Source organism: Talpa occidentalis, unplaced genomic scaffold (assembly GCF_014898055.3).
Source record: "Talpa occidentalis isolate TD23 unplaced genomic scaffold, MPIMG_talOcc4v2.1 talOcc4.7, whole genome shotgun sequence".
Classification (NCBI taxonomy): domain Eukaryota; kingdom Metazoa; phylum Chordata; class Mammalia; order Eulipotyphla; family Talpidae; genus Talpa; species Talpa occidentalis.
The window spans coordinates 130,690,871-130,717,349 of NW_023605083.1; the positions used below are offsets into that span (position 1 = coordinate 130,690,871).

A 26,479-nucleotide genomic window follows, 5' to 3' on the forward strand; every position below is an offset into this window, starting at 1 on the left:
CTGGATCCTATTGTGGGGTTCGCAGAAGGCACTCGGTGCGCATATGGGGCTTATTATCACCAGCTCCTATTTTGGTGCATGCTGACAAATTTCCACAATAAAAGCAAAAAATAAAAAGAGGCAAGTTTGGCTGAATAATTGTGGGAGCTGGATGGAGAATATAGTGTCCTCCCCCTTGCACGTTGGTTTAAAATGAACCACAGGAAATAGAAAAAGGACTTTGGCTGAGATGGAGGACTGGAAACCCCTTCTTCTCGTTCATTAATTCATTCAACAAATGTTTGAGTCACCCACGGTCCCGGGTGCTGGGGAAACAGCTTTGGAAACACTGGGTCCCGGACCCCATGTTGCTGACAGTTCCGGATTTCCTGCTGGGTGAGCCTCTGGGTGAGCGTCCTGGGCAATGAGGGGTGGGTCTTCGAAGTCACTGGAGATTGTGCTGGAGGCTGGGGTCCAGCGAGCGGCTCAGCCCGCCCCTGGGGACTCTCTCCTATCGGTTACTCCTAAGAATCCTGGAGCGGGATGGAGGGAGAGGGGCCTCAGAGAGTCCCCACAAAGCCGGCTGGGGTCTGCTCATTAACGTCACCGAGAATAACAGCCGTCCCTTTGTCCCTGCCTCGCAGGCTGCAAGGTCTTTCCAGAGAGGCTTCGGCCCGCCCTGGCCTGGGGGCCGGCTGCAAACACTCAGGACAAACAGCTGTCTATATCCTGTTTTTAAAGGTCTCTGGGGACCCAGCCATCCCAAGACAGAGGCTGGCAGGGACTGGGGACAAAAGTCTTCTGTGTTGCTGGCGCACACGTGGTCTGTCTTAATGAGCGGGGACGGGCTGCGGGGAGCCTGGAATCACCAGCTCGGGGGCACAGACGTGCACCGTTCAAGGCTGTTTCCAGAACCTGGGTTTGGGCGATGTCCCACTCGGAAAAATCAGACCACACGAAACCCCACGGGGAAGGGCCCCCCCGGGGACCAGGCCACTGGCAGCTTAGGTCGCGGAAAGAAACGCAGGGTGTCTCATAAGAAGAGAAGCTCTGGGAGGGGATGGTCACTAAGCTGGAAACCTCGCTGGTTTTGTGTCGATGCGTCTCCATGCCCCTTGGGGGGGCCGTTGGGGGGGGGCATCACGATGCCGCTGGCTTCGGTGCCCGGGGGGTGGACCAGGTGTGGGTCAGCTATTTCCCACCCTGTGTTTCTGATGAAAGTTGCTATTTCACACCCTGTGCTTGCTCTGATGTGTTTGAGGGAGACCAGGGGCTTGTTCTGTTTCCTGATAGTTACTGTCAGTCACTGAGATGGAGTGTTGGGTGCGAGTCAGAGGTCACTTCTATCTCATGCCCGCAGCTGCCTCGGGCATTCAAATCTTACAGTTTGAATGACAGCAAAATGCCAGAGGATGGGCTGGCGAGGTACAGACATGGGGTCACACACAGAGCGGGGACCATCTCCACAGCAGGCGCCGCGCGGGCTTGAGCTGCCAGTGTCCGATTATGGGTGGGGATTTTCTCCATGCAGGTTTTGGATTTGCAGATTCAACTAAGCACAGATGCGGGCGGGTTGAATTCAGGATGCAGAGGCTGGGGGTGCAGAGGGCTGACCAGGAGGGACTTGCGCAGCACAGGCTTTGCTATCTGCTGCGTGACAGGCAGGGTCCCAAAACCCGCCAGCTTTGGACACCAAGAAGGACAGTAGTTTGGAGGGGCAGGGAGTCAAAAAGTTATACTCAGATCTTGGACAGCACAAGGGTGGGTGCCCCAACCACTGCGTTGTTCAAGGTCAACGGTAGGACCACAAAAGAAGGGGCTGGGGGCTACTGGGGAGGGGCTTGGGATTCAGAGGGCACAGCCCCTGCCCTCAGGTCCTCGGACTCCGGGAAGGCCAGGGAGAAATCATCCACAGTGAGCCAGTGGCCGTGGGCAAGAAAGGGGTGAGGAGGTGGCCCCAGGGCCGCGTGGAGCTTGCACAGTGGACACGGCTATGGTGACGCGGTGGCGGGACACGCGAGCACGTGCTCACTCCTCCCACTGGCAGAGCTCGGAGACCGCAGAGGAACCGGCCACGTCCTGCGGTTCTCACCCAGATGTTCGCACAACTCTGCATTACGCACAGTGCCTCCCGGGAGCTTAGAGACCTGGAATTTCGCCTGGAGAGAGGGAGGGGCGGCGGGAGGCAGCCAAGCCAAGAACGGTTCTACTGGAGATTGGGAGCAGCTACTCCCCTGCCACTTGGGGTGGAGGGTTAGTTTGGGGTAGCTAATTAGGGAGGCCTAGGGGTGAGTGACAGTGCTTTGGAAGGCAGAAATGCAGGTTACAGGACACAGACATCTCTCAGCATGGGCAGATCACAAACACACCTGGATGCACCGGCCCTTGCCCTGTGCCTCTGCACCAGTCTGCAAGCGATGTGCATTCTGTTACCACGAGTCCGAGGATAGGAACCCACTGTGCTTTCGTTAACCAGCACCAGGTGCAGAGGCACCTACTATGTGCTGGCACATAGTAGGCCTTCCAATGTGGAAAGGAAGTACTACCCAGGGCAGCAAGCCTCAATCAGGGCTTTCCCTGCTCCCCATGGGCTCTGTCTGGGGACATTTTTGGTTTTCACAACAGTGCGGAGGGGGCTCCTGGCATCCAGCAGCTGGAGGCCAGGGACGCTGCTAAACACCCCACAGTGCACGGGACAGCCCCACAAAGAACTCCCTGTCCAGAAGATGGGGGCACTGAGTTCTGGCAATCTCCTTGCACAGCCTGGGGTGGGGGGTGGTGCCTGGGAAGGGGTGAGAATTTCTCTTGCTGAGGATTTCAGTCTGGATCCCAGCTGGCCTGTGGTTTGGGCTTGTCGGGTGAACAAGGAGGACTTACAGGGGCCGCTGATCTCGTAAGCGCCACTGTCGCCCTGTCGCCAGCACTGGCGTGGAGCCTGCCGTGTTTTCCTTCCGCTGCCTCTTCTTCCCACTCAGATTCACTTCATGGGCTCATCCTGACACGTCAGGGGGTTTCCATCAGAAGTGGATCTTTTCCAAAGCAGAAGGCAGTGAAAAGTCCTGTCTATGGGGCTGACGGCCCTGCTGTGTCTGTGCCTCCGGAGGACAGACACAACAACGTGACCCTCGTGCACCAAACCAGATCCCTCGAGACTCAAGTTCCAGCCTGCAGACACTTTACGGCCAAGTCATGAGATGCAAAGTTGATGGTCTCTTAATGACAGAGGTTCAGCGGGGGTCAGAGATAGGCGTGTGTTACGGTAAGAAAACACCGCCAGCTAGAGGATGCCTCTGAATGGGCATCTTCCTGCCTGGGTGAAAGTCACCGTAGCAGGGACCGCTCCCAGGTTAGGCTTTCCAGCTGTCTTGGCCCCAGCGTGTCTGGGTTCTGAGCGTGTCTTCACATTCTTGGTCTTGACAACGGACCATGAGGTTTTCTGATGCACTGAAGTACTTTACCAAGAGCAAACTAAAGACTGGGTTCATAGTCAGTCTTTAAGTCATTTTCAGAATGCGGTAACCTCCCTTTGCCAACCAAGATGAATTCAGGAACTACTGAGAGGAGACTGTGTATTTCTGTCAGACTTAAACCTGGGAGGACTCAGGCTGGTGCTGCGGGTGGGAAGCCATCCTGCCTCCACGGAGAATGGAGGAGAGGGCGGAGCTGAGTGAGAGAAAACTAAGAGGCTGATGAAATCATCTGTGCTCCTGGATCACACTGTACCTGAAGCCAGCCCTTGGGTTCCTCAGTTGTGTCAATTAGTCAATTCTCTTTTTAGCTCAGGACAGTGTGAATGTGGTTCTGTTTCTTACAAATGAAAACAAAGTATCTCATTAAGAAACTGAAAATTCACTCTCCTGGCTGGGAACACAGACATAGAAAAGTTGGCCATCAAATCTTGCTCCCACCCTCTGTACCTTTATCTGGAAAGAGAATGTAAACTGTAGCGCAGCTGGGGAATATGGTTGACTTGATATGAACCATCTTGATCGGCACAGTTGATTTTCTGTGAAAGCCAGTAGTAAACTCAAGGAGTCTGTTTCTGTGGGTGTTATTCCTCAAACTACACGCCCCATCCTAATCCATCACCATTGCACCCTGGACTCCAGCTAGCCATTTGCAATTGCAGACTCGGGGAGACAGGCTGGATGGATGGACTGGGTGAACTGGGTGGACTGGCCCCTTCTCGGAACCTACAGGTCAACCTGCAGGATTTGGTCACTGACCAGGCTCCCCAGCTCAGTGGCAGAAGCTGGAGTAGATGCAGCTTCCCATGCACGTCCACGACAGCAAAGCACTTGTCTCCATCATGAAGTCAGGCTTGAGACCACACAAATGGTAAGAATCAAGCAAGTGCCACTTCCTCCCTAAATCTTATTTCCCATATATTTTTCTCTGGTTCCACAGCCCCCAGAAAGCCCTCAGCAATTTTCCGCTCCCTGGGTCACATGGCTTACAGCTCCGGGCCACCCCCTGGGAAGCCTAACTGGAGGGTGTGGGGACCCACTGGGCGGATGGGGCCCCAGGTGTTTGGGAGCTGCTGGGGCTGGCAAACAGCTGCCTGCTGACACCCTGGGTTTCAGATGCCGGGCGTCACTCTGTTTGTTTTCCTGCTGATTGAATTACTCATGCCTCGTTTGTCCACGGCCCTGAAACAATCGCTTTTGGAGGCATTTAGAAACCCGAGGCTCTGCGGTTTGTCTGGGCTGGTTTCTGTTTGCGGAGAAGGAGCGCTCGCTCGTCTGGGGCAGGAGGAATGAGTTGCTCAGCCGTATCCTTGACTTCCCGTCACGCACACCCCGGCCTTGTCTCCAGGGACCAGGGTCCTCAGGGAATGCCTTGGTTCCCTTTAGAAGCTGCTCAGGGAGCAGGGTGGGGATTCGGGCTAAATCCGTAATGTTCCCAAATGACCATCAATTCCGGAGAACACTGGGCGGAGAGCACGGGACCCGCGCCGCAGGCTCAGAGGCTGTGGCAAAACAAATAATTACCAAGCCTGTTGGTAAACAGAACCCGGGAGACAAGTGAAGTCAGCGTGTCCGCTCTTGCCTGTCAGACAGACTTAATACCATCCTGTTTCTGTTTTCCTTCTACCTGTGACCCAAGTCCGAGCTTGCTTAATGTCTGTTTATAATGTGAGTCTCATGGGGACGCAGGGGTTGAGAGGTTTGGTCGGAGCGGAGGAACGGACGCACCTTGCCAGGAGGGTGCCTTGGGGACCCCCGTGCTCTTAACCTAAAGGTTAACCATCACCCGAGGACCCAGGCCCCAGCCCAACCTGATGAAGTCAAAATTGCTGCAGGGGACACCCAAGCATGATCATTTTCGAGCTCCCCGGGGATTCCAAAGTACAGTCACGTCAAGAGCTGTGCCATCCAGAATGGGAGCCACGAGCCAGCGAGGCTGCTGAGCAGCTGGAATATGCTAAATCCTTCGGGCCAAGTTCAGGATCCAGGACCAGGTGGCTCCACTCCCACCCCAACCCCAATGTTCTACCTGAACACTGGATCTTGGAAGAGAACATCTTCTGTGTCCCCCCCACAATGCTCATGTGATGGTTCATCTTATCTATCAACTTGACCTCCCAGGTATTTTGTTAAACATCATTCTGAGTGTCTCTGTAGGCAAGTTTTGGATGAAATTAATATCTGTGGAGTACAGCAGATTGCCCTCCATAATGTGGGTGGGCCTCGCCCAAACAGTTGACCGTGTGAATAAGAGAAAAAGACGCATCTGCCACAAGGGAAGGAAAAAATTCCCCAGTAGGCTTGTCAGCCTCGATGACCACAAGAGCCAGTCCCATATAATAAATCTTTCTCTCTACACACACTTCCTATTGGGCTCTGTTTCTCTGGAGAGCCACAGCACACACATCCTGTTACCCCAAAAGTCTCAGCTGCAGCTGGTCACCTCATCTCCTAGCGTGAGGGTGGCCTCAGCTCCTCACCCGTGGCAGCTGGACCCAGGCTGTCATTTCAAACATTTTCTAGGGTCTCCCTGCTCCCTGGTGGTGCAGCGGGTTGAGCACAGCGCTGTGAAGCTGTCTGCAGCCTGTGTAGCGTGGGTTGGATTCCGGGCCGGCCCAGGAGATTCCCACATGGCACAGCAGACCTCTCCTATTGCGCCCGCTGCTCCTCTCAGCAGTGCTTTCAGGCAGTCTGCCTGCTCTGCTCCCCACTCTGTCTCTGGTGAATCCTCTCACCCTCCTGCGCCTTTGGCCTGTACCCCAGCTCTCATATAAATAAAAAGTAAATCTTTAAAAAAAAAACATTTTCTAGGATGTGTCTAATCGCTAGTCTTTTTTTCACTGGCATTGGGATCTAGAAGTCTGATTTTTAATGATCACTTTGGTGATCATTAATTGATCTGGCTGCTCCTCTGGGACACATCGCCATGCAGGGGGCTCTGCAGGGCTCACCTGCACATCACAGTAGTCTGTTCTCTCCCCTTCGACTTTAATCTTTTCCCTTTTCCTTTGCTTCTTTTCCTTTTTTCTGTAAGAAGAAGGAATCCCTCTTCCTCCACATACTGTTTGACTTTCTGCAATATCAACAGTGTCCTAATTTCCTGCCAGTGACTTTATTCTGGCACCAAGATTTCAACTCCTTTGTGGTCCTGACCCTTTTTTCAGGTCATCCCACCTTGGTTTTCACCTTCCTTTGTCTTCTTTGCATCAAACCCTGTTATTCTTTCATCTTAGGCTTAATAAATTGTTCTCATAGCCAAGAGCACAGAAATCACACAGCTTCCCCGAGACGCTTACAGCTGAGAAAGCCTTTCTGGAGGACGGGCAGGCAAATGGCCTTTCTTAATCCAGTGCCCGTGGGTTTAGAATCGGGGAAACTCTCCCCCAGAGACTGACATTGATTCCTTGTCTCAATGTTGAACGTAGTTGAACAGTTTCATCATTTTGTGAAAAGGGTTTCTAGCCAGATGCTCTTTTAAACCAGATGTCCCAGAGTGATTCTTCTAGAACACAAATTCAATCACACCCCATCTCTTCCCATAGAGGCTCTGCTTTGCTTTGGAGACAGAACCAAAAGCTCTTCGTGCTGGCTCCCAGCCTCTGATGATGCAGGCCCTGCAGACCCGCGCAGCCGCACCCATTTCCCCATCTGCCTTCCTGATTCCTGCTCACTCCTCGGGGCTCAGCTTGGGTCACCCCCCTCTCCCAATCCCCAGAGGGAGAATTCCAGATTGGAATCCTGTAGGGCAGCGACATGAAACCAGGTAACTAGGCTTCTGGCCAAAGGGATGAGGGGACAAACTGGATGTGACCTCTGGGGCAGGCCCTTAAAGGGAGGCAGTGCACGCCCTTCTCCACTCCGCTTCCCACCACCCTGTTTTCGGGATATGGGGTGGCGGGGGTGCCACCTTGAACCATGGAGCTGGGAAGGAGGAGGAGATGGTGATGTGTCCTAAGTCACAGGTGACGGTGCTGAGGCAACACGCGCCCCAGGCCTTCCCCGTCTGCGCTCCAGGTGAGAGCAGAGGCGCCTTCTTATGCAGAAGGAAATACAAAATGTTCCCATTTGCCACAAAATGGAAGGCTGTGTCGTTTGTAAAGCAAGTCAGAATGCCAGAGACTACACCGGCTATTTGCTAGATGAGCCAACAACGCAAAAACTGATAAAAACAAGTGGACGTTCCTAACCAGAGTGAGGACTCCTGGGCTGAGCGGGAGGAAGGAGCGAGGAAGGGTCACGTGGGCGGAAGGAATAGGTGGGGAGAGAAAAAGAATAAAAACAGAGAAAAGAACCCAGGCATCTTCCCTCTCTCTGATGACAATGACCACTAAGGTCAAATCCTCAAGGCAGGACTTTTAAAAATCACAAAACGTCACATGGTTTGGGATCTTCTTGCCAAGGGCCAGCCCCTGTCTGAAGCGATACGGAACTGTACTGCGGGCGGCAGACTCTAAACATAGAGCGGGGCTGGGCGCAAGCGCTCGGGCCGCGGGTGATGAGGATGCAGGTGTTTGGTCTGCGAGGCTGGACACCCTCGAGAGGCTGAGCGCCCCGCCCCGCGAGCCAGACCCTGGTCATGCCCTGATGCCCAGGGTGCCAGGAGAGAATGGCAGGGAGCGTGAAGATGTGCTGGCAGCTTCTTTTCTGCTTTTAGAAGGTCCCCATGAAAGACACGCCAGGAAGGCTGCTTTCCTGGGTCCTGTGTTCGATGTGGCGGGGGAGGCCTGTAATCTGAGAAAATTCTTCTGCATCTTCAACAGAAGCTGTGGCGATGATGGCTGTCAAGCTGAGGCTTAGTGGGGGATTAGCAGGGATGCTGTGACCCCCAAGGCTGCTGGCAGAGAGGTGGTAAAGCCTGTTGCCTCCCCCGCCAGCAGCATTATTTGGGGTGTCTCAAGTTCAATGCCATGAAGTTGGGAGTGAGCAGACAGACCAGCGGCCTGTAGAGAACAGACGTGACTCTTCAGGAGGGCAGACAGACAGGGGACCCTGACTCGTGACCCTGCTGTCCTCTGTCCACCTGATCTTCGGCTGAGTCGACCCCATGGGACCCTCTGCGGGCTGCAAGCTTCCTTACTAAGAGCTCCAGGCGAGGTGTCCTCGCCCGAGGGCACAAACAACAGACGTCAACTGGAAAGAAAAAAAGCTTCCGCTAAGTTTCCGTTTTTAAAACCTTGTGTTTCAACGGCAGGGTCTCCAGAGGCGATACGGAAAGAACCTTTGCGAGATGTCTCGTGGCCCTACCAAAGAGCGAGCGGTTTGTGTGATTTGGACGTCTGAGCTTTGAGTCTGCTTTGAAAGGTTTCCAGTGCTTTGCTGGCGAAGCGAGGAACTTCCCACAGGGCTAAAAGGCGATCCTGCCCCGGGAAGGTAAGCCCAGCACACCCCGTGACGCTCCGTCTGCAGAGACCCTCGGTCACAGAATATGCTTTCGTGTGTTTAACTAAAACCACAGCAGGAAACCAACTGAATTTCGGCCTTGCAAGTCAATGCCTTGGGTCAAGCGGTGATGCAGCAGCTCGGGGGATGTGAACCCCAACAGGATAAAGGATGGTCGAGGGTGGGTACTGGCTGAAGGGGGGCACTGAGGCCGAAGCGGGGGCTCTGGGGGCCGGCAGGGCTGCGCAGTGTCCGAGCGCCACACCAGGTCCAGCGCACGCCAGCCCCAGGTCCTGAACCTGCAGGCCAGGCCTGACGTTGGTGAGGGACGTGGCTTTGGGTCAGTCACTTCACTTCCGTTCTCTCCCGCACAGAATGAGGCTCTCGGGCCTCTCCCCAAGCGAATGCAAATTTTAAGGTCTTCACACGCGTGGACTAGGGAGCTTGCAACGCAGGAGGGGCCCTTGTGATCTCTCCCTTCCCTGTACTGGAAACCCAGCTCAGGTCCTGGTTCTCCGGCCCTCCCCCAGCAGGCCGGGGGACGCCTGTGACTCCCCTACCTGCAGGCGGCGGGAAGGGGGGCATGAGGTGATGTCAGCGGCAAGCTGGGTGGGGGCCAGGGCAGATGGTGGGGGGGTCGCACCCCACCCCGCCCCCAGCTGATGGAATCACACTGAAGAAAGGAAACATGTCTTTTAAGAACAAGCGAGAGGTTGATGACTGAAGTCCTAAAGAATTCTGTGGTGGAACCTTTTTTTTGTTGTTTGTTTTCTGGCACAATCTGCCTCTGTCTCCGAGCCGAGCGCCGTGCTCCCGCGACAAAGGCCTCTTTCTTACGACAGCCTCGCGGCTCCAACGCCCCGAGTCTCCCCGGGACCCTTGTCGGGAGGCGGCCGCTGAGAACAGGAGAAGCCACTGCTTTTCTCCAAGTTGGTCCCGACTGGACCGAGAGAGACGTCAGGAAGAAAACACAGCACATCTAAACACAAAACCCCAAACCTTAACGTTCTCCTGTGGTAAAACACAGCTGCCGCCAGGGAGGCACAAAATGCATCAGGACAGAGAAGAACAGGGATTTAAAAACCTTGCTCGGGGTTGGTGCTCACAGGGGAGGGGCTGGAGGGAGCCAGGAGGGGGCTGGGTGGGGAGGTACAGTGACATGGGGGGGCATCTGTCCCATGGCCTCCGTGACAAAGTGCCACAAATCGGGTGTCTTAAGACAGCAGAGGGTTAGTCTCTGTCCTGGAGACATCAGCGCAAAATCATGGGGTCAGCAGAGCCAGGCTCCCCCCAGAGCCCCCCCAGACATTCTGGGGGGTGGCATTCTGTCCTGTGCCATTTCTCCTCATCTTATAAGGACACGTAAGTGGAGGGCCCGCCCCATCCAGCAGGAGCTGATCCTAATTAATTACGTCTGCAGAGACTGGGCCCTCAAAGGTCAACTGGAGTGGAGTCTCACCAGCAGAGGCTTTATTGGCTCATCTAACGAAGACTGCGGCTCACAACAGCGAGAGCCGTTCCCCCAAACACAGGTTTGAAGTTAGCAGAGGAACAGGGAGTCACCGACATTAAATATGTCATTATTCTTGACAGGGGGCTCTGGGCCCTAGTTACTCTGGCCTGAAGATGCAGGGGTGCTCTCTGTGTGCAGAGAAGGCAAGGCCGGGGATAATCTCTCCCATCTGAAGAGCCCGCCTTGGCCAGGCAGGGCCGGTGCCCGTGGCTGAACCTCCTTTATCCGGCGCCCTGGTCTCCGGCGGGCGGAAGGCTGGTCTGCCTGCAGGCAGCAGACTTTGCGTGGCTGCGTCAGACCTCAAGCCTGTGCAGATGGCTCTGCTCTCCTGTCTGCTGGCCCCGGGAGGAGGGGTTCCCAGGGGGTTCAGACAAATGCGGTCACGTTCTCTGGGACCCAGGCTTAGGCTGTCAAATACATCTTTTGGGGGGACATGATGCCACCATTACACCACTGTTGTAAAGTCCTGGGGCGCTCAGGCGGCTAACCACCAGTCCCCAATCTGGACAGGTAACTCTTACACGGGCGCTCTGTACCCATCCACCCGTCTATTCACCCCTCGACTTTCCAGAAGGAGAAGCTGGGGAAGTGGGTAATTGCAGAGAGGTCCCCCAGGCCGTCTCCACCACCCTCAGGTGTCTTCCCTGCCCTGCCCCTGCCTCCCCTCAGCATCTCCTGCCTGGAGGTACCCGGAAGGGCTCCCAGCTCTTGCCCCAGTGCCAGAAGTCTGCAGCGATGCTCCACGCTCCACACGCTCCCACATAGACGTTTGCTTCCGGCTAGGAAATCTAGCCCTCCCTGGGGAGTTTCATATCTGCTCTCCTTCCCACACGCCCGATGAGCCTTGATTTTAAAGACGCACTTGACAATGGCACCAGAACTCCCAGGGCCAATGCCGAAAGCATTGGCTTTCGCCACCGTAGGCCCACGCTTCCTCGGGGACAGCTTCCCAGCCTCTGCGCATGACCGGAAGGCAGGACAGCCCAGTGGTTAAGGGCACAGACTGGAGAGCCAGCAGCCCAGGTCCAGATCCTGCCGTGCGCTGGGGCTCAGTCCCGTCTGCAGATGGGTGATGTCCCCCTGACGGGGATCTAAGGTGAGCTAATGCACACGAGTCAGCGGCACAGGCCCCGCATATGGACGGGGCTCAGCGAGTGCCAGCTTTCAGGACAGGCCACGTTTGCGAGAGGAGGGCTGTGGAGGGCCGGGCGGAGGCGGCCGCTCACAATCTTCCCAGTCGGATGGGCCTGGGTGAGCCCATGTGGGCCACTCACCATGGACACGGCCTCAGAGGACATCCCAGGTTCCAGGGCCTCCTGTCCACGCTGGGGCACGCTGGGACATGCCGGGAGGCCCATGAGAGCAGGTGAATAGCCACAGCCACAGCTGTCCACAGCGGTGTCACTCGGGCCGGTGGACCGTGGCGCTTGAGCTGCCTTTCGCAGTTTTGCCAAGCAGAGTGCCGCAGAGTGCAGAGGCGGCCCACAGCCCGCCTGAGCCTCCCTGTGGGCCAGGCACTCCTTCCTAGTGGACGGGGTGGGGTGGGGATGCAGCACAGACAGGCAGCGACTGAATGGAGGGAAAGTGCCGAGCTTTGCGGGGTGCCTGCCTCCCCCCAAGCCTGCTTCAGTCTAAACAGACTGCACGTTGTATCCAGATCGGTGCCCCCTGCCAAGAGGTCCAACACCATGGCCAGGGACTGGGTGGGGGTGGGGGAGGCAGGGTGGCCGTGGCATAAACAGTCTCTTGTGCTACTGAGGGTGAAAGGCTGCCTGCAGACGCAGGAGGGGAGCATGGTCCCCTCCCCTTTATTCTGAGAGCGGTATTCGTACAATTACAAGGGCCTGAAAGTGTGTCCAGGGAGCTGGGGGTGGGGGGCCAGAGGGAGGCAGCTCATGGGATCAGGGGGCGTCTCACACTCTAAAGTCATCTCAAGCACGCCAGGCCTCTGGGGCAGAGCTGAGTGTCCATGGGGTGGCCCTGGGGGCCACGGAGAACAAGAGGCAGCCCAGGTCTGCTGTGGGGAGGGAGAGGAGGGCCAGGCCAGAGGTCAGTTAGGAGCATGTCCACTCAGTGCCCAGACCTGATGCAGTGTCCGCCTGGAAAGGCCAAAGGGGAACTGGAGGACAGGACACTCACACACCGTTCCGGCCTGGAGCTGGACACGGGAGGAGAAGCAGCATGAGGTCCAGCCAGAGCCCCGAGAGACCCCAACCCTCCTGGACCTGGGCCGGGCCTGTGGGGGTGCCAGGCAGAACGACAGACGCTGCTTCTGAGCCACTTCACTGAGAATGAGCACTGAGGGGTCCGTGGTGTGCCCTGTGGGTGCTCAGGGCCCGGCCTTCTGCCCAGAGTGCAAAGGGCAGATGGTGACCAGGTCAGAGAGGAGCGCTGGCCTCCTGCACCCCTCATACCCCTCATGCACCCCGCAGCACCCCTCGCCAACACCCCGGAGCCCACGGGCCTCCAGCTCCACCCCTGCCCCCAGGACACAGACAGGGCCCAGGAGCCTCAGACGCGGCCACACGGTGCACACCACGGAAGGCCTGGAGAGTGACTCCAGGTTCTTCTCGCTGCCTGGCTTCCTGTGCCCCCTCCAGAGGGGTCTGGATGTGAGGGGAGCCCCGAGCTCGCCGGGGGCAGTGGTGCAGGCCTCAGCAGGGGGCGCTGTTCCCTCTGCCCTGTATGAGGACACTTTGTTTCCCCACTTGGGAGCGGACTCTGTCTTCAGAGTCTCCAAAAAAGACCAATCCTTGGCAAATCTCTCTGGACTGAAAGGATGGACGGAGGGACAGACGGATAAATGGCTTGATTTCTGGTGACCTAGAACTGTCCATGGAAGCTGCTTAATCCTGGTTTGGGTTTGCCGTGTGTCTGGCAGACCTTTAGATCCATTCTGTTTACTTCCAGAGCTGACATAATTAATACCATTTGCTACAAAGCCACTGGAAGAATAAGCATGCCATGCCCAACATGACAGACAGAAACATGGAACGGAGTTGGGGTGTTCATGTCTCTCCCCTGCCGGTGCAGACAACAAAACCGTGGAGAAAGACGCTTCCTTATCGCTCATTGGCGGAGTTCACATTTCTCCTTCCCTTACGTGCAGGGTCACGTAAAGGCTGTATTGTTATTTTCTGACATGGGTACATGAAATAATGACAGATTTTCTAAACTCCTGCTATGAGTGAGACCATGTGGTATTTTTCTTTTTCTTTCTGGCTTATTTCGCTGAGCATGATCCCTTCCAGCGCCATCCATGTTGCTGCAAATTGCATGTGTTTATCTTTTTTGATTGCTGAGTAATATTCCATGGTATATATGTACCACATCTTCTTGATCCAGTCATCCATTTTGGGGCATTTGGGTTGTTTCCACAGCTTAGCTATTGTAAACAGTGCTGCTATAAACATAGGGGTGCAGGTGCCCTTTTGAATTAATAAGGGACCAGGAAAAAGAATAACTATAATAAAGAAAAAAATCAAAGTCAACAAGCAACTATAAACCAGAGACATGGGGGTGGGGGCAGGGAGAGGAGGGATTGGGGCCAAAATAAGGGGGGTGCAATTGTCTGGGGAATAGAACCAAGAAGAAAATGCATACATTGTGCAAAAATGAAAAGTGATGTAAGAAATATATTAAATATATATATATATACACACACATATATATAAGTGACAGAAACAGGTAAGGGCTGAGTTGAATGAGGGGGACGCATCAGGGTCAAATAGGCAGAATGTGAAAATGCTACTATTTTTGAAAACGAGCAGAACACCTTAACCAATGTGTGCACACACGCCTGGGCCCTGACTCTTGCAGGGACCACTTCTGCGTCCGCCACACGCCTGGCCTGGGAGGTCACCAGCAAGCTATGGTGTCGAACTACCACACGGTGGCGCTGTCTGCCCACCCAGCAAACCCAACCCCACCACCACCCCCTCGAGTCCCCCACCACTTCCCTCCACCCCCCCATCAATAATTCAGGGCTAGGTCATCATGTGTGGGAGGACTGAGAAGAAACTTCCCATGAGTCTCTGGAATTCCAGGCCAGGGAGTCTGATGGGGTGGGGCGTTAAAAAAAAGCTGAGGACACAGTCTCCTGTTGCAAATAAGACCAGCACAAGACTTGACCTCCAGTGAAGTGACTGCAGGCAGTGGAGGGAGAGTGTGTGCTGGTCCAGAGAAGGGGGGGCATGGGGGGGGGTGGACTCAGCTGTGAAAGTATCTCCTCCCCAGGCCCCTTGCTGTCCTGCTGCCTGGGTGCTGGGTCTCAGGCTGTGATGGCTCTGAGGGATGCCCCCTGGGCTCTATGGGGGAGACCCAATTCGGTGAGCAGGGCGGAGATCAAGGTCAGCAGCTCTGAAGAAGGGAGAGCCTCCCCAGGACTCTTTAGGAACCTGGGAGACTTGGTGCTGTCCCGGGGGCTGGGTCTAGGGCATCGGGGCTGGTGTAGGGGGGAGCTGCTTGGATGGGCCTGGAGGCAAGACCTCTCTAGCTCAGCCCCAGAGGCTCCTCCCCCGGCAAAGTGGGAACTTTGAACACTGAGCTCGCTGACCTGTTTTCAAGAACACAGGGGAGCAAGTGGAGGGGGCTGTTAGGGCAGACACATAAGTAATAAGCCTCCCTTGCCTATTTTTCAGCCAGGCCGAAGGATCTATCTGGCTTGTGTTTTGCTCTTTGATCTGGGAGACAAGCAGAGACTTGAAAATTTATTTCAGTGCCTCCACGGGGAACTTAATGAGCTTCTGGTCCAAGAGCAGGCTAATTGGGCAGGCGTCCTCACCCCACTAAGTGTCTGGGGTTTGGTCTGGGGCTCTCCTCCCAGGGCAGGCCGGGGTGTGCTCTGGGGGCTGCCCTGGGGTGCACGGTGGAGTCTGCAGCCAGCGTCCTCTCGGCCAGGGTGCGCTCGGGTGACAAACACCTCCCCTCCCCACGGGCTCAGGCAAAGCTTCCAGTAGGAAGTGACACGGGAAGCAAAATGCCGAAGCATAAACAACCTCGCTCTCCCTGCTGGTTTGAATTAGGCTCGCTCTGCGCTAAGCGAGCGCCGCGGGCAGGTTCCCTCCCCAGAGAACACATTCTTGGAAGGCAGCGCCTCTTCAGAAGGGAAAACTGCTTGGAGGCAGAGTCCCCAAGGGCCAGTGGTTGGAAGAATTTCTCTGTGGTGAAACCCAAAGAAACTGCTACAGGACCAGATGAGAAAGAAGGGGTGTGCCCCCCAAACTCCAAGCTGCCCTCTGCAGGCTGTTTCTCCACCGCTGAGATGTTGGGCTCTGAACGGACACCCCATCCCAGGTGGCAGTGGACACAGGGGAAGTGGGTGGTGGGATGGGCACCCCAAAGGGGCTGCAGTCCCAGCACTCGACCACTAGATGGCAGCAGCCACACACAAGACGCTGCTCAGGGCCACCTGTCCCGGGTTCTGATCTGAGAAACTCAGGTGGAAATTGGGGGGCGCTGCCTTCTTGGGTGGCTGTGATGCCACAGGTGAGCTTAGAGAAGCCCCCGCTCTAGATGCAGGAGCACAGGTAAGGAAAAAGTGATCAAGAAAGAGCCGGGGGCGCAGTGTTTGATGATGAGCCTGCCCTAGGACTAGGGACCGCCTGCTAAATTCGGGGTCCGCATACTTTTCCTGCAAATGCCAGACGGACGGTAAATGTCTGTAGCTTTTCAGCCTCAAGACTCTTTTTCCTTCCTTCTTTCCAAATTTTGTTATTGAGATGTAAAGTAGGTTGAAACCTTTGCCTCCGCTGCTCCAGGGGTGGGAGGGTCAGCCTTCTCCCAGCATGGACTCACCCTGCCCACCCCACCATGTTCCGCTGGCCCCTCCCTGCCCCCCACCCGCCCCCCACCCCCTCTGGCAGCCTCAGTTTTGCTGTCAGAGGTTACAAGCTTATTACTGGTTTGGTTTTGTCATGTTCCCCCCTATTCCACAGAGAGCCTCCACCCCCGACCCAGTGCATGTCTTTCTCCTGCTGCGGGCTCCGCTGATCATCATCCCGTCCACGTCGCTGCAACCCAGCCTCACACTCTGCGGTGATGACAGAACTCAACCGTGTCGACATGAGGAGCCCCAGACAACGTGACAAGTCATGTTCCCACAGAACACATCTGTGGAGCCAGGGGTGGGGCCCCCACGCACCCACACAGCATGGTTTGCTGACCCCACACGAAGTGACTAGGACCCTCCGCCGGGCTCGGCTGCCCGGTCGGCGTGTCCCAGAGTCACAAGAATGCATCCTTCCTCCTTCCTCCCCTCCGGGCCCTGCTGGGCACCACTGCGGGCCTGGTGTCCCGGACAGCGGAACCTGAATCTCCCTTCCACACCCGACCCAGCTGCTGCGGTTCTGCGTCTGAAGCCCCCGCTCCCTCCCGCAGGACCCCTACTCCCGTATCAGGTGAAACTGGGCGGCCTGGCCTGCGCCACAAGAGCTGTGCAGCCGCTGAGCTCTTCCCCAGGGCCGCTCCCCCAACTGCCCTCGGAGTCCATGAGGGGCCCTTCCCCGGCCTCACCCCGGTGGCCAAGCTCCTGCTGAAGTGCCCAGTATCCCCGGACAGAGGATGACGCACCTGCGGTGGGAAGCCAGGGGGCCCATCCCCCTCCACAGCCTCCCCACCAGTGAATTCCAGTAATGAATGGAGAGAGGGGCGGAAAGAGAGGGAGACCTGAGTGGGGAGAAGGCCTCTCTGTGCCGAAGGGGCAGAATGTCCACTTGTTGGTGGCCATAAGTTGAAAGATGCTGAAGTCTCCACCTTGGCAGCACTTTCTCCATATTCACACACAAGTCCCTCTCCTATTCACCCCCTAATCCTGCAGCCAAGGTGGCTGAGCCCCAGGGGGCCAGGTTTCTCATTAAGGCGTCCCATCCAGCCTCACCATCACCTACCAGATCTCTCTTGGGGGAGCAGGGCTCAAAGAAATGGGCGATTTGGCACAGCCTCTATCTGATCTGATCAGAAGGAAAACAAGAACATCCCTCTTTCACCTTTGGTCCTCCATAAAGCACCATGGCGGGGGGGGTCCCTCAGTCACGTGTCTCCCCACTGGCTCTGGACCTACGTGCACACAGCCCCGACCTGACACCCCCCCCCCCCATGAAATGCTGTCCCTTCTAGGGGCACCTGGCATGGGCCTCTCACTCGCCCACTAGTGCCCCCACCTGGTCTGCAGGCCTCCCTCGGGGCCCCACACTGCTGGTTGTGTGGTCCTTGGCCTTCCTTTCCACCAGCACATCATTAGGGTGATCTTCTTCCAAGATGACCTCCCACTGCACTGAGGTCAGAGCACGGAGTGGACGGTACTGATCTGGGGCTCTGTATTCTGACTTCCTCTGTGGCACAGTCATCCATTTTGGGAAACAGGCACATGTGTTTGAAAAAAATGTAGGTTTTCTCACTGATGGTTGATAAACGTCCATTTTGTTAACCTTTTTTTTCCATTCATGGAAGAATATACTATCCCTTATGGGGGGTCCGCCCCCGACTGGGGTTTTGTCTGTTTCTCCTTCGATTCTGACAGCTTTTCTTGGACAGCTGAGGCTTTCACTGCCAGCTGCACCCAGACAGGGCCAGCCCATGGTCCTAGGCATGGCCTCGCTTGTCACGACGTGTTGACCTTCATTCTGCATGTGACTTTCTGCCTTACGTCTCTTTGTTCTGATGGCAAACTGCAATGCCTGCTTTCTTTCCATCAGCAGAACCCTTGTATCTTTTTTCATTCCTTTATTTTTAACCTCCCCACGTCATGCATTAGGCGTGCCACTTGTTAGTCACCACAGAACTGGAATTTTAAAGAGCAAATCCTATGTCTTTTGAAGATGTGCTTAGTCTGCTGATGACTGAATTACTCTGATCTGCACCCCATTAGTCTGCCTCCCTCCCTCCTTCCCTCCCCTCTCTTTAGAATAATTGTCCTTTGGATTCACTAACATATTTATCATCACCTTTTTCCTCTTACCCTGATGCACCTTCTGCATCGATCCTACAGCAGGGAGGTCTTAGAGCAAAAAGCCTGACAGTCTTTACTTGTTCTTGCTGGAGCGTTTAGCTTGGCGAATTGACCCTTAGATTAGAGGTTGTCAAACCACAGTCCAAAGACCCACCCATTTTTGCAAATTACCCTTTACTGGGACAGCTATGCCCCTGCGCTTACATTCCGTCTTCAGCCACCCAGCACCCAGCGCAGGGCGGAGCAACCGTGACAGGAACACAGGGCATGAGCCACCTAACGTTCAGAGCAGGCTTGCCTGTCCCTGCTCTTCTCATAGGGACTCTTCTCAGCAGCTTGGAGATGTGGCTGCCGGGTCTTCTGCCGGCAGTTCTGGGCAGGATGCAGTCTCTCCCTCTGGTGTCTTTTCAGATTTTCTCTTTGCCGCCTGTGCCTGCAGGTGAACTTCCTCTACAAGCTGATTTGGTTTGATTTTGCAAATGCAAACTGTCTTGATCTGAAAACCCATGTCTTTCTCTATTTCTGGAAAATTCTCTTTTGATGTTGCCTCCTTTTTTCTGTTCCTCTTCTTTTGGGATTCCTATTAAGATAATGCCGAGCTTTTCATTCTAGCTTCTATGTCTCGTTTACTCTCTTCCTAACACACTGTGGGCATTTTCCTTGACTGGGCCATCTACTCCATGAATTCTACCTTTAGCTACATCCATCAGGAAGAGTCTACTAGTCTAAACTTTCGCTTTAAGTTGAAATGCGAATGTCTATGATTTTCATTCTAAAGGCTCAGTTTGATTCTTTTCCGCCCCAAATCTGCCTGTTCTGTGAAATTCATCTTTTATGGTTATAATTTATAGCCCTAACTCAGTACAAAAAGCACTCTAATTTTCTTCAATTTTATAAAGCTTCTTTAAAAAGAAACCTTTTATTTTAGAACAGCCTTAAATGTGTGGGACAGCTGCGCAGACAATGCCAGTGACTCACTGTCCCTACCTATGTACCCTAAACACACACTTGATTGCTGGAACAGCTCTCACAGAGTAAAATCTGCCAGGCTGCATCCTGAGTTGGAATCCTCACTGGATGATCTAATAAGCTCTTTGTCTAACCATCATTGAGGTTTTTATTCCAGTTAACACCATCTTACAGCCTGACCGCCTTCTCCTTCCTCTCCTACAAGAGTGAATTGAGAACAAGGGTGGGTGGATTCCACGTAGCTGATCAAGTGCAGTAGCGACCCTGGAACCAGAGACGGGAACCCGGCAGCCAGGGGCTGCCGCGCCCTGTGGACACCTGTGCTGTTCTCCTCCTGCTTCTGGCAGGGCTGCCTCTCCGCAACCCACTCAAGACACCCAACCCAGGGCAAGGTGAGCCAGCTGGCAGCTGTGTCCCTTGGCCTCAGGTGAGAACAGCCACCCCTCTGACCCTGACTGAGCATGCTCAGTCTCCTGCATAGCTGTTTCTGTCTGCCTGGTCTCCAGCTCCCCAAGGGGTTCCCTCTTGACTCTCCAGCCACTAGTCCTCATCCCCCCCATGAAACCCAGGTCTGTGTGAGCTAAGAAGTCTTGCCTGAGGGCTGCTCATCATTTCGCCACTCAGGAGGAAGGTCACGGACACTCTGGATGAGAACCCAAGTCATGAACTTTATCATAGGGGAGCATGGACTGCAGGATAGGTCATCTTGAGGGAAAGCTCCTTCCCTGTGATCTGCCTTGCAGGGACTCCTACCTGGATCACAGGGGCAAGTGGGGATGCAGGTTGAACAGCACCCTGGGACAGTAGGTAGGTGAGCTATCGGGCATAAATGCAAGCTCCCCTCCCCCACGACTGATGCTTATTTAGCAGGTTTTTGTGAAGCTGAAATCTCCGTGGCCCACAGCCCCAGCAAATTCCAGTTCAGGGGATCTGTTGAGAGTTTATATAACTCAGAGAGAATCTGTTTGGTGGAGGGAGGGGGAGCTCGGTTGGAATGATTTGTGCTCTGCTGTCCTCAGAAATATAAAGATAAGCAGAAAGTACCGGTGACAGGCAGAGGGACATCAGAGCAACACTGTGATGCAATGCCACAGGAGATATGGCGCTGCCAGACAGCAGGCCTGGCTTGTGAGCACAGAGCCGGGCAGGCTGGCCTTGCGAGCATGGGCCTTCCGTAGCGTGCCCACCCCACCCCCTGTGCTGGGACGACATGGCCTTGGTGTCTGGAGGAGCTGGCCCCAACGTATTCAAAGGCCAGAGCCTTTCCCCACAATATTCATCTTCAGCATCAGCCCTGGACACTGTCTGCTTAATGAAGCCAAGATCAAAATGTTTGTGCCAAGAGGCAAAGCGCAGACTGCCCTGCCTGGGAGAGGTGTCCCCAGGGCATGACAAGTCCCAATTAGCCCTTGTTTGGATGACATTTCTTACATTCTAAAGATCCTTCCCTATTTACTGTCTTATCTGACTTTCATAATAGGCATCAAGTTAACGGTCAAGGCTGGAGACAGAGTGAGGAGGTGGCCTGGGAGTCTGACAGGCAGGAATAAGAAGTTGAGAACTGGGATAATTCTGGCCTAGAATGACCAGCCCAGACACGATAGGGGCTTCATGAAGTCGGCACATCCCGTAGCAAAGACTTAGAAGTCAGTGACCAGCTGTGGTGACACTCAACACACAGGGGTCCCACACCAACTCGGGGGGCAGACAGAGGCGGCACTGGGCACAGAGGCCTGGGCAAGCTCAGTGACCAGGTGGGAAGGGACAATGGACAAGTTAGTTCCTGCTGCCTGGAGACACACGGTTGGGTAATATGCAAGTGAGGCTAAACTGTCCTCGGCTCCTACAGAACAAAAGACAAAAACCCTCATCGAACTTTCACAGACACAGTTAAAGTGCCTGTGACCGGCCTGAACAAGCAGAAGTAACTAGCCTGAGCTGAGCCCCCAGGCTGGCTGGAGCCAGGAAAGAGCAAACACAGAGGAGGGGATCACCCCGAGGGAGGGGCCCCCACCGAAATTCAAAACTCCAGTTATCTGGAAATAGCAAAACAACTTCATACGTCTCCAAGTTCTGCCCTGTAACTAGCCCATGAACTTCAGCCAAGTCCACGTTTCTTTGCCCTTAGCCCTTACTCAATAAAACATAACCCCTTTGTTCTCAACCCTAGTCCCCCCAAACCTATATAACCTCCTTTCTTTTTCTTTTTTTAAGATTTATTTATTTATACAAGCACTGGGTACAGTCAGAAGCACGGGAGGGTGAGAGAATTCACGGGAGCCAGAGCAGAGAGCAGAGCAGGCAGACTGATGAAGTACACTGCTGAAGGAAGCAGCAGGTGGCAGGAGAGGTCTGCACGCTATGTGGGACCCTCGCCTGGAGGCCGGGGATCGAACCGGCGCTGCAGAGGCTGCGGGCAGCTTCGCAGCCCAGCACTCAACCGCTGTGCGGTTGAGGCCCTATAATCTCCTTTCTTAACCTTGGAACGGATCTGAGTTTACCTCTTGTGCCTCCTCCCAAATGATTCGCAATAAAGCTGCTTTCTTTTCTCAAAACTCTGTGCCACTATAATCTGGCTTCTATGCATGTCGGGTAGGGAACCCACCGTCGGCACCAGCTCCAGGAGATGAGGCCATTTCCTTGGGGAGGCGGGTGTATGTTTGGAGGTTGTACTGTCTGGAGGTGGAGGAATGTGTTGTATGCCGGGGTCAGAAACCAGTGGCCCCTGGGTCAGCTCTTGGGCCTGAAGTATATGCTTTAAGCAAATGTGAACGTCAGTGCATTTAGAGAGCGGGTGTGCTGTTTGAGGTCCACCTCACCTCGCCATGCCCACCCAGCTGGCGCCTCATTTTTGACACCCGAGTCCCCTGAAGGCATCTAAGACTGCTGCCTCAGGCTGCCCGCCTGCTCTCAGAACAGAGAGGAATAGAAAGGAGGAAAGTCTGGCTGAAGAGCGACTCACTACCACCAGCAAATAGAGGGGTGTGCACTCATGAGAGAAATGGATGCCTTGATCGTTGGGGAACACTTCCGAAAGGCCCCCAGGACAAGATGCCTGGATGAAGCACACAGGCACGGGGGAGTCCGGGAGAGAGAAGGGGAGGGCTTCAAGAAGGAGGGAGCACTTAGCAGCCCCAACACCATCTCTGTCATGCGTTTTTGCCTTTATACATAAGGGGTTTGGAGAACAGGAGCAATTACACCCATGGCCGCCATCAGTCATCACAGGCCAAAAAGGTGGCACAACCCTGCTTTCCGAAGGATCCCTCTCTCAGGCGCGTGCTTCACCTGCCTTCCTCCACCTGGGCCCTGTGGCCTGGAGGTGCTCAGCAGGTAACAAGCATTTCCGGAGCCCCCCTGGGGGTAGTGCTGAGTTCAAGGGCAAGGAGCCAGCCTACCTGGCACTCTCGAAAGTGGCGGACGCTGTCTTTTCCACGGCCCCGAATCCAACTCCAACAGCCAGACCCTCTGAAACAGACATTAGAAAACATGCAGGTGAGGAATAGTTATTCTCGAGTCAATGCACACACAGAAATGTAGCCCGAACCAGTCAGCTACCAAACCAGCTGGCTCAGCCCATGTCCACTGAGAGCAGGGTGACAGCCCCGCGTGCCTGCGGGTGTGCTCTGGGGCAGCAGGAACCCGTCACACACGCCCTGGCATTCACAAACTCCATGGTCTTTTCTGCATAATTTTACTGCACGCATAATCACTCGGCAAGATTATAATCACTATTCAACTCTTCAGAATAGGCAGTAGCTTCGCTTCTTTCATAAATCAAAGCAGGGGCTTCCCTGGTGACCTAGGGGTTAAGTCTCAGCGCTGTCACCACTATGGCCTGAGTTCGATACCCAGCCAGGGAGATGACCCACATGGTGCAGCAGACCTCTCCTGTCTCCCCGCTGCTCCCCTCAGCAGTGGATTTCAGTAGATCCACCTGTTCTGCTCCCCACTCTGTCTCTGGTGAATCCTCTCACCCCGGGGATCTCTGGCCTACACCCCAGTTCTTCTACACAAAAGTAAATTTTTAAAAAAATCAGGGCCTCCCTGGTGGCAGAAGGGGTTAAGGCACAACCTATGAAGCTATCCACAGCCACTGCAGCATGAGTTCAATCCCCAGACAGGGAGCTACCCACACAATGCAGCAGACCTCTCCTGACTTGCCCGCTGCTCCCCTCGGCAGTGTATTTCAGTCAATCTGCCTGTTCTGTCCCCCACTGGGATACAGGCCAGAGGTGTGGGGGTGAGAGGATTCACCAGAGACAGAGTGGGGAGCAGAACAGGTGGATCTACTGAAATACACTGCTGAGGGGAAGCAGTGGGGAGACAGGAGAGGTCTGCTGCGCCATGTGGGTAGCTCCCTGGCTGGTTGGGGATCTAACTCACGCTGCTGCAGTGAGAGCACGGAGATGTCATCAAATGTCTCTTTCCATCCTGCATTGATTTTGTGATTTAGAAACTAGAAGCTTGTGAGTGCCATAGGCCATTGGAATTTGACTGTTAGTCATTTTTTCTTTTATTTTTTTAACACCAGGGACATAATATTTATTATTATAACAGTACATGGACTGACACCAACATTTTAATGATACAAAACTGGGAAGGTCTTCCTATATCTCAACCTGGTGGAACTATAGAGGTTATCGTAACAACTCTGTTCCAATGAGAAACTCTATTAGGGGAAAGAGATAGACACAGTCCTTTTTGTTAATTAAAAAAAGTGCCTGCCAAGAAAGCCCACGCCTCTTCCTCCCAGAGCTGGGTAAGATTACATGAGGCTTCCAGTAACAGCAAAACCCACAGAGCAGAAGCTTAAACTGGGGGTTTTCTTACTATGATCCAGGGGCCTTATCTGCCCTCTGCCATTTTTGTATGGCCTGCAACCTAAGAATGGTTTTTACATTTTTAAGTAGTTGGAAAACAGGCAAAGAAAAAGTAATATTTCAGGACACATGAAAATTATATGAAATTTGGGCCTCCCTGGCAGTGCAGGCGGTTGAGCACAGCGCTGTGAAGCTGTACAGCCTCTGCAGCTCAGGTTCGATCCCGGCTGGCCAGGGAGAATCCCACATGGTGCGGCAGACCTCTCCTGCCTCGCCCGCTGCCCCCTTCAGCAGTGTATTTTGTCAGTCTGCCTGTTGTTCCCAGCTCTGTCTCTAATGAATCCTCTCCTGTACCCCAGTTCCTGCATGCATAAATTAAATAAATAAATCTTTTTTAAAAAAGAAAAAGATAGAAAATTATATGAAATTCAAAACTGAGTGCCCATCAACAGGTTTGCTGACAAACTGCCTAAGGCTGACGCGTGCTGCGTCAGCAGAGACCAATCGTTGTGACAAACTGTGTGGCCCCCAAATCTCAGATGGCTGCTTAAGGATGTCTCTTTTCCTGGTTAAACTCCGATCTCGTCCTGTCAGACGACTCACCTGTGTCTATGCAGGTATCTCCTCATAAACCTGCCTCTTTCAAACGCAGCTCTTTACCTGCCTATGTCTATGCAGATGTCGCATTTTCCTAACAAACATTTAAAATGCAGCCTTCACTTGTTCATGTCGACACAAACATCTTTTTTGTTAACTAAATCGGCCACTGGAGGGGAAACTGTGCGGGAACCTTTCTCAGAGGAACCCAAGAACCCCATGCACGGAGCCACATCATAAGAGCACAAGCTACGAGGGAGGCTGTGGGTCCCTGGGGCAAAGATCTACACCAGGGACCCTGCACACCAGGGAGAGGAGTCAAAACCGGGCACCTGGCACCAGCAACATCTCCCTGCCTAGAAAGAAACTGCTTCTCTAAACCATAAACAACAGCTGGTGGACTCGTATTCAAGATTTTGCTCTGATGAGTCATTTCCACGTCGATGGTGGGGCAGCCCAGAGCAAGAGCACCTGCATCCGTTAGCAAACTGACCCTTTCTTGTGACTGAGCATGCCACCCCAGCACCTCCAGAATGCTCCCTGCGTTCTGGGGTCTGGGGAGGGGGTGTACAGTTAGCAGGAGAGGAAGGATCTGCCCAAAGTAGCAGTAGCTGGAGGGGCAGAGCTGGGTCTAGAGCTAGCCACACCCCCCGAAACCCCACTTTCTCCCCCAATTTGCTGGCCTGAGCTTAGGGCTTTCTCCCCCCTGTGGGCAGCCAGAACAGGCACCTGAATCTGCAACCTGAAGAGGTTTGGAGCAAAGCGCACGTGTCCTACTCCGCCCCACCTGCACCTTGGCTGTGCCTGGAATGTTCTGTGATGGCAGGGTTTGCGAAGGAGCAGTTCCTGGCTCTCCGCTCTCCTGCAGCCCTAGGGAGAGAACCGCCCAGGCAGTTTCCCTCCATTTAAAAAGGGCAGGAGAAGCAGGAGTGATGGGAAAGAGACTGATTATTCTCCTGTCGGAAGGTGGGATAATGCCTGAGAGCTAATGGAATAAGAAATCCATACAAATGACTCACTTGGAAAGAGGGAAACAGAATTAAGGCAGAGACTGAAGATCCACAGATGAAGACAAACCCGCTGAATGGGAAGGGGCGGCCAACAGGTGCAGCCACAGCTCACACCTCAGGTATGCCACCCGAGTGCAGCCCAGGCGGCTGGAACAGGATGAGGACACTGTCACTTCTCTGCACAGAAACCTCCACCCTGGGGAATAAATGCCGGCTGTAGGGCCAGGCAGGCTTTCAGGGACCAACAGAAGAATAAGCCCAAGGCTGAGAAAGCTGCTCCCCACCCCCTTGGGGGTGGAAGGCAGGGCGTGCCTCGTTCTGTCCCCCCACCCCTCCTGGACTCCATCTCTCCTCTTCTGGGGGAAACAGGCCAGGGAAAAAGGCCTGGGCAGACCTCTGCTTACACCCTCAAACTGGCCAAGGCTCTGTTAAGGTAGAAGGAAGGCCGAGCTCCACCAGGACACACACACACGTGTGCAACTACACGGCCCCTCATGCGCATGCACACGTGCATATAAGCACGGGGAGTGTGAGTAGGGGCCTTTCACGGGCACTCCTACTTGGGAGTCGGCCAGAGAAAGGCAGAGCGTGCAGTTATCTGATTCTCTTTGGTCACGGATACCATTTTCTTTTTCTCGATGGGTCCCACAATATATGGGTTTGGGGGGACCTTCCTGCACCTTCCACAGCCCCTCCAAACCCATTCACTGCAGTCAAGAAGAAAACACGCTTGTCCGTGGCTCTCCCACTATTATGGAGCCCACGGGACTTGCGAGCGGGCTCCGCACCTGCTC

At 54.4% G+C, this 26,479-nt stretch overlaps 1 protein-coding gene across 5 annotated transcripts in view; it reads right to left on the minus strand.

Moving 5' to 3' along the window:
• SLC39A11 (solute carrier family 39 member 11) overlaps window positions 1-26,479 on the minus strand; it is a 238,912-nt gene that overhangs the window by 27,714 nt on the left and 184,719 nt on the right. For 4 of the 5 annotated variants that reach the window (XM_054688630.1, XM_054688633.1, XM_037493905.2 and 1 more), the window contains one exon: window positions 22,654-22,723. In XM_054688630.1, coding sequence (XP_054544605.1) covers window positions 22,654-22,723 — 70 coding nt within the window. Of the gene's footprint in view, window positions 1-18,236; window positions 18,867-22,653; window positions 22,724-26,479 lie in introns of those variants that run through there. The other variant, XM_054688631.1, reaches the window with a different exon arrangement.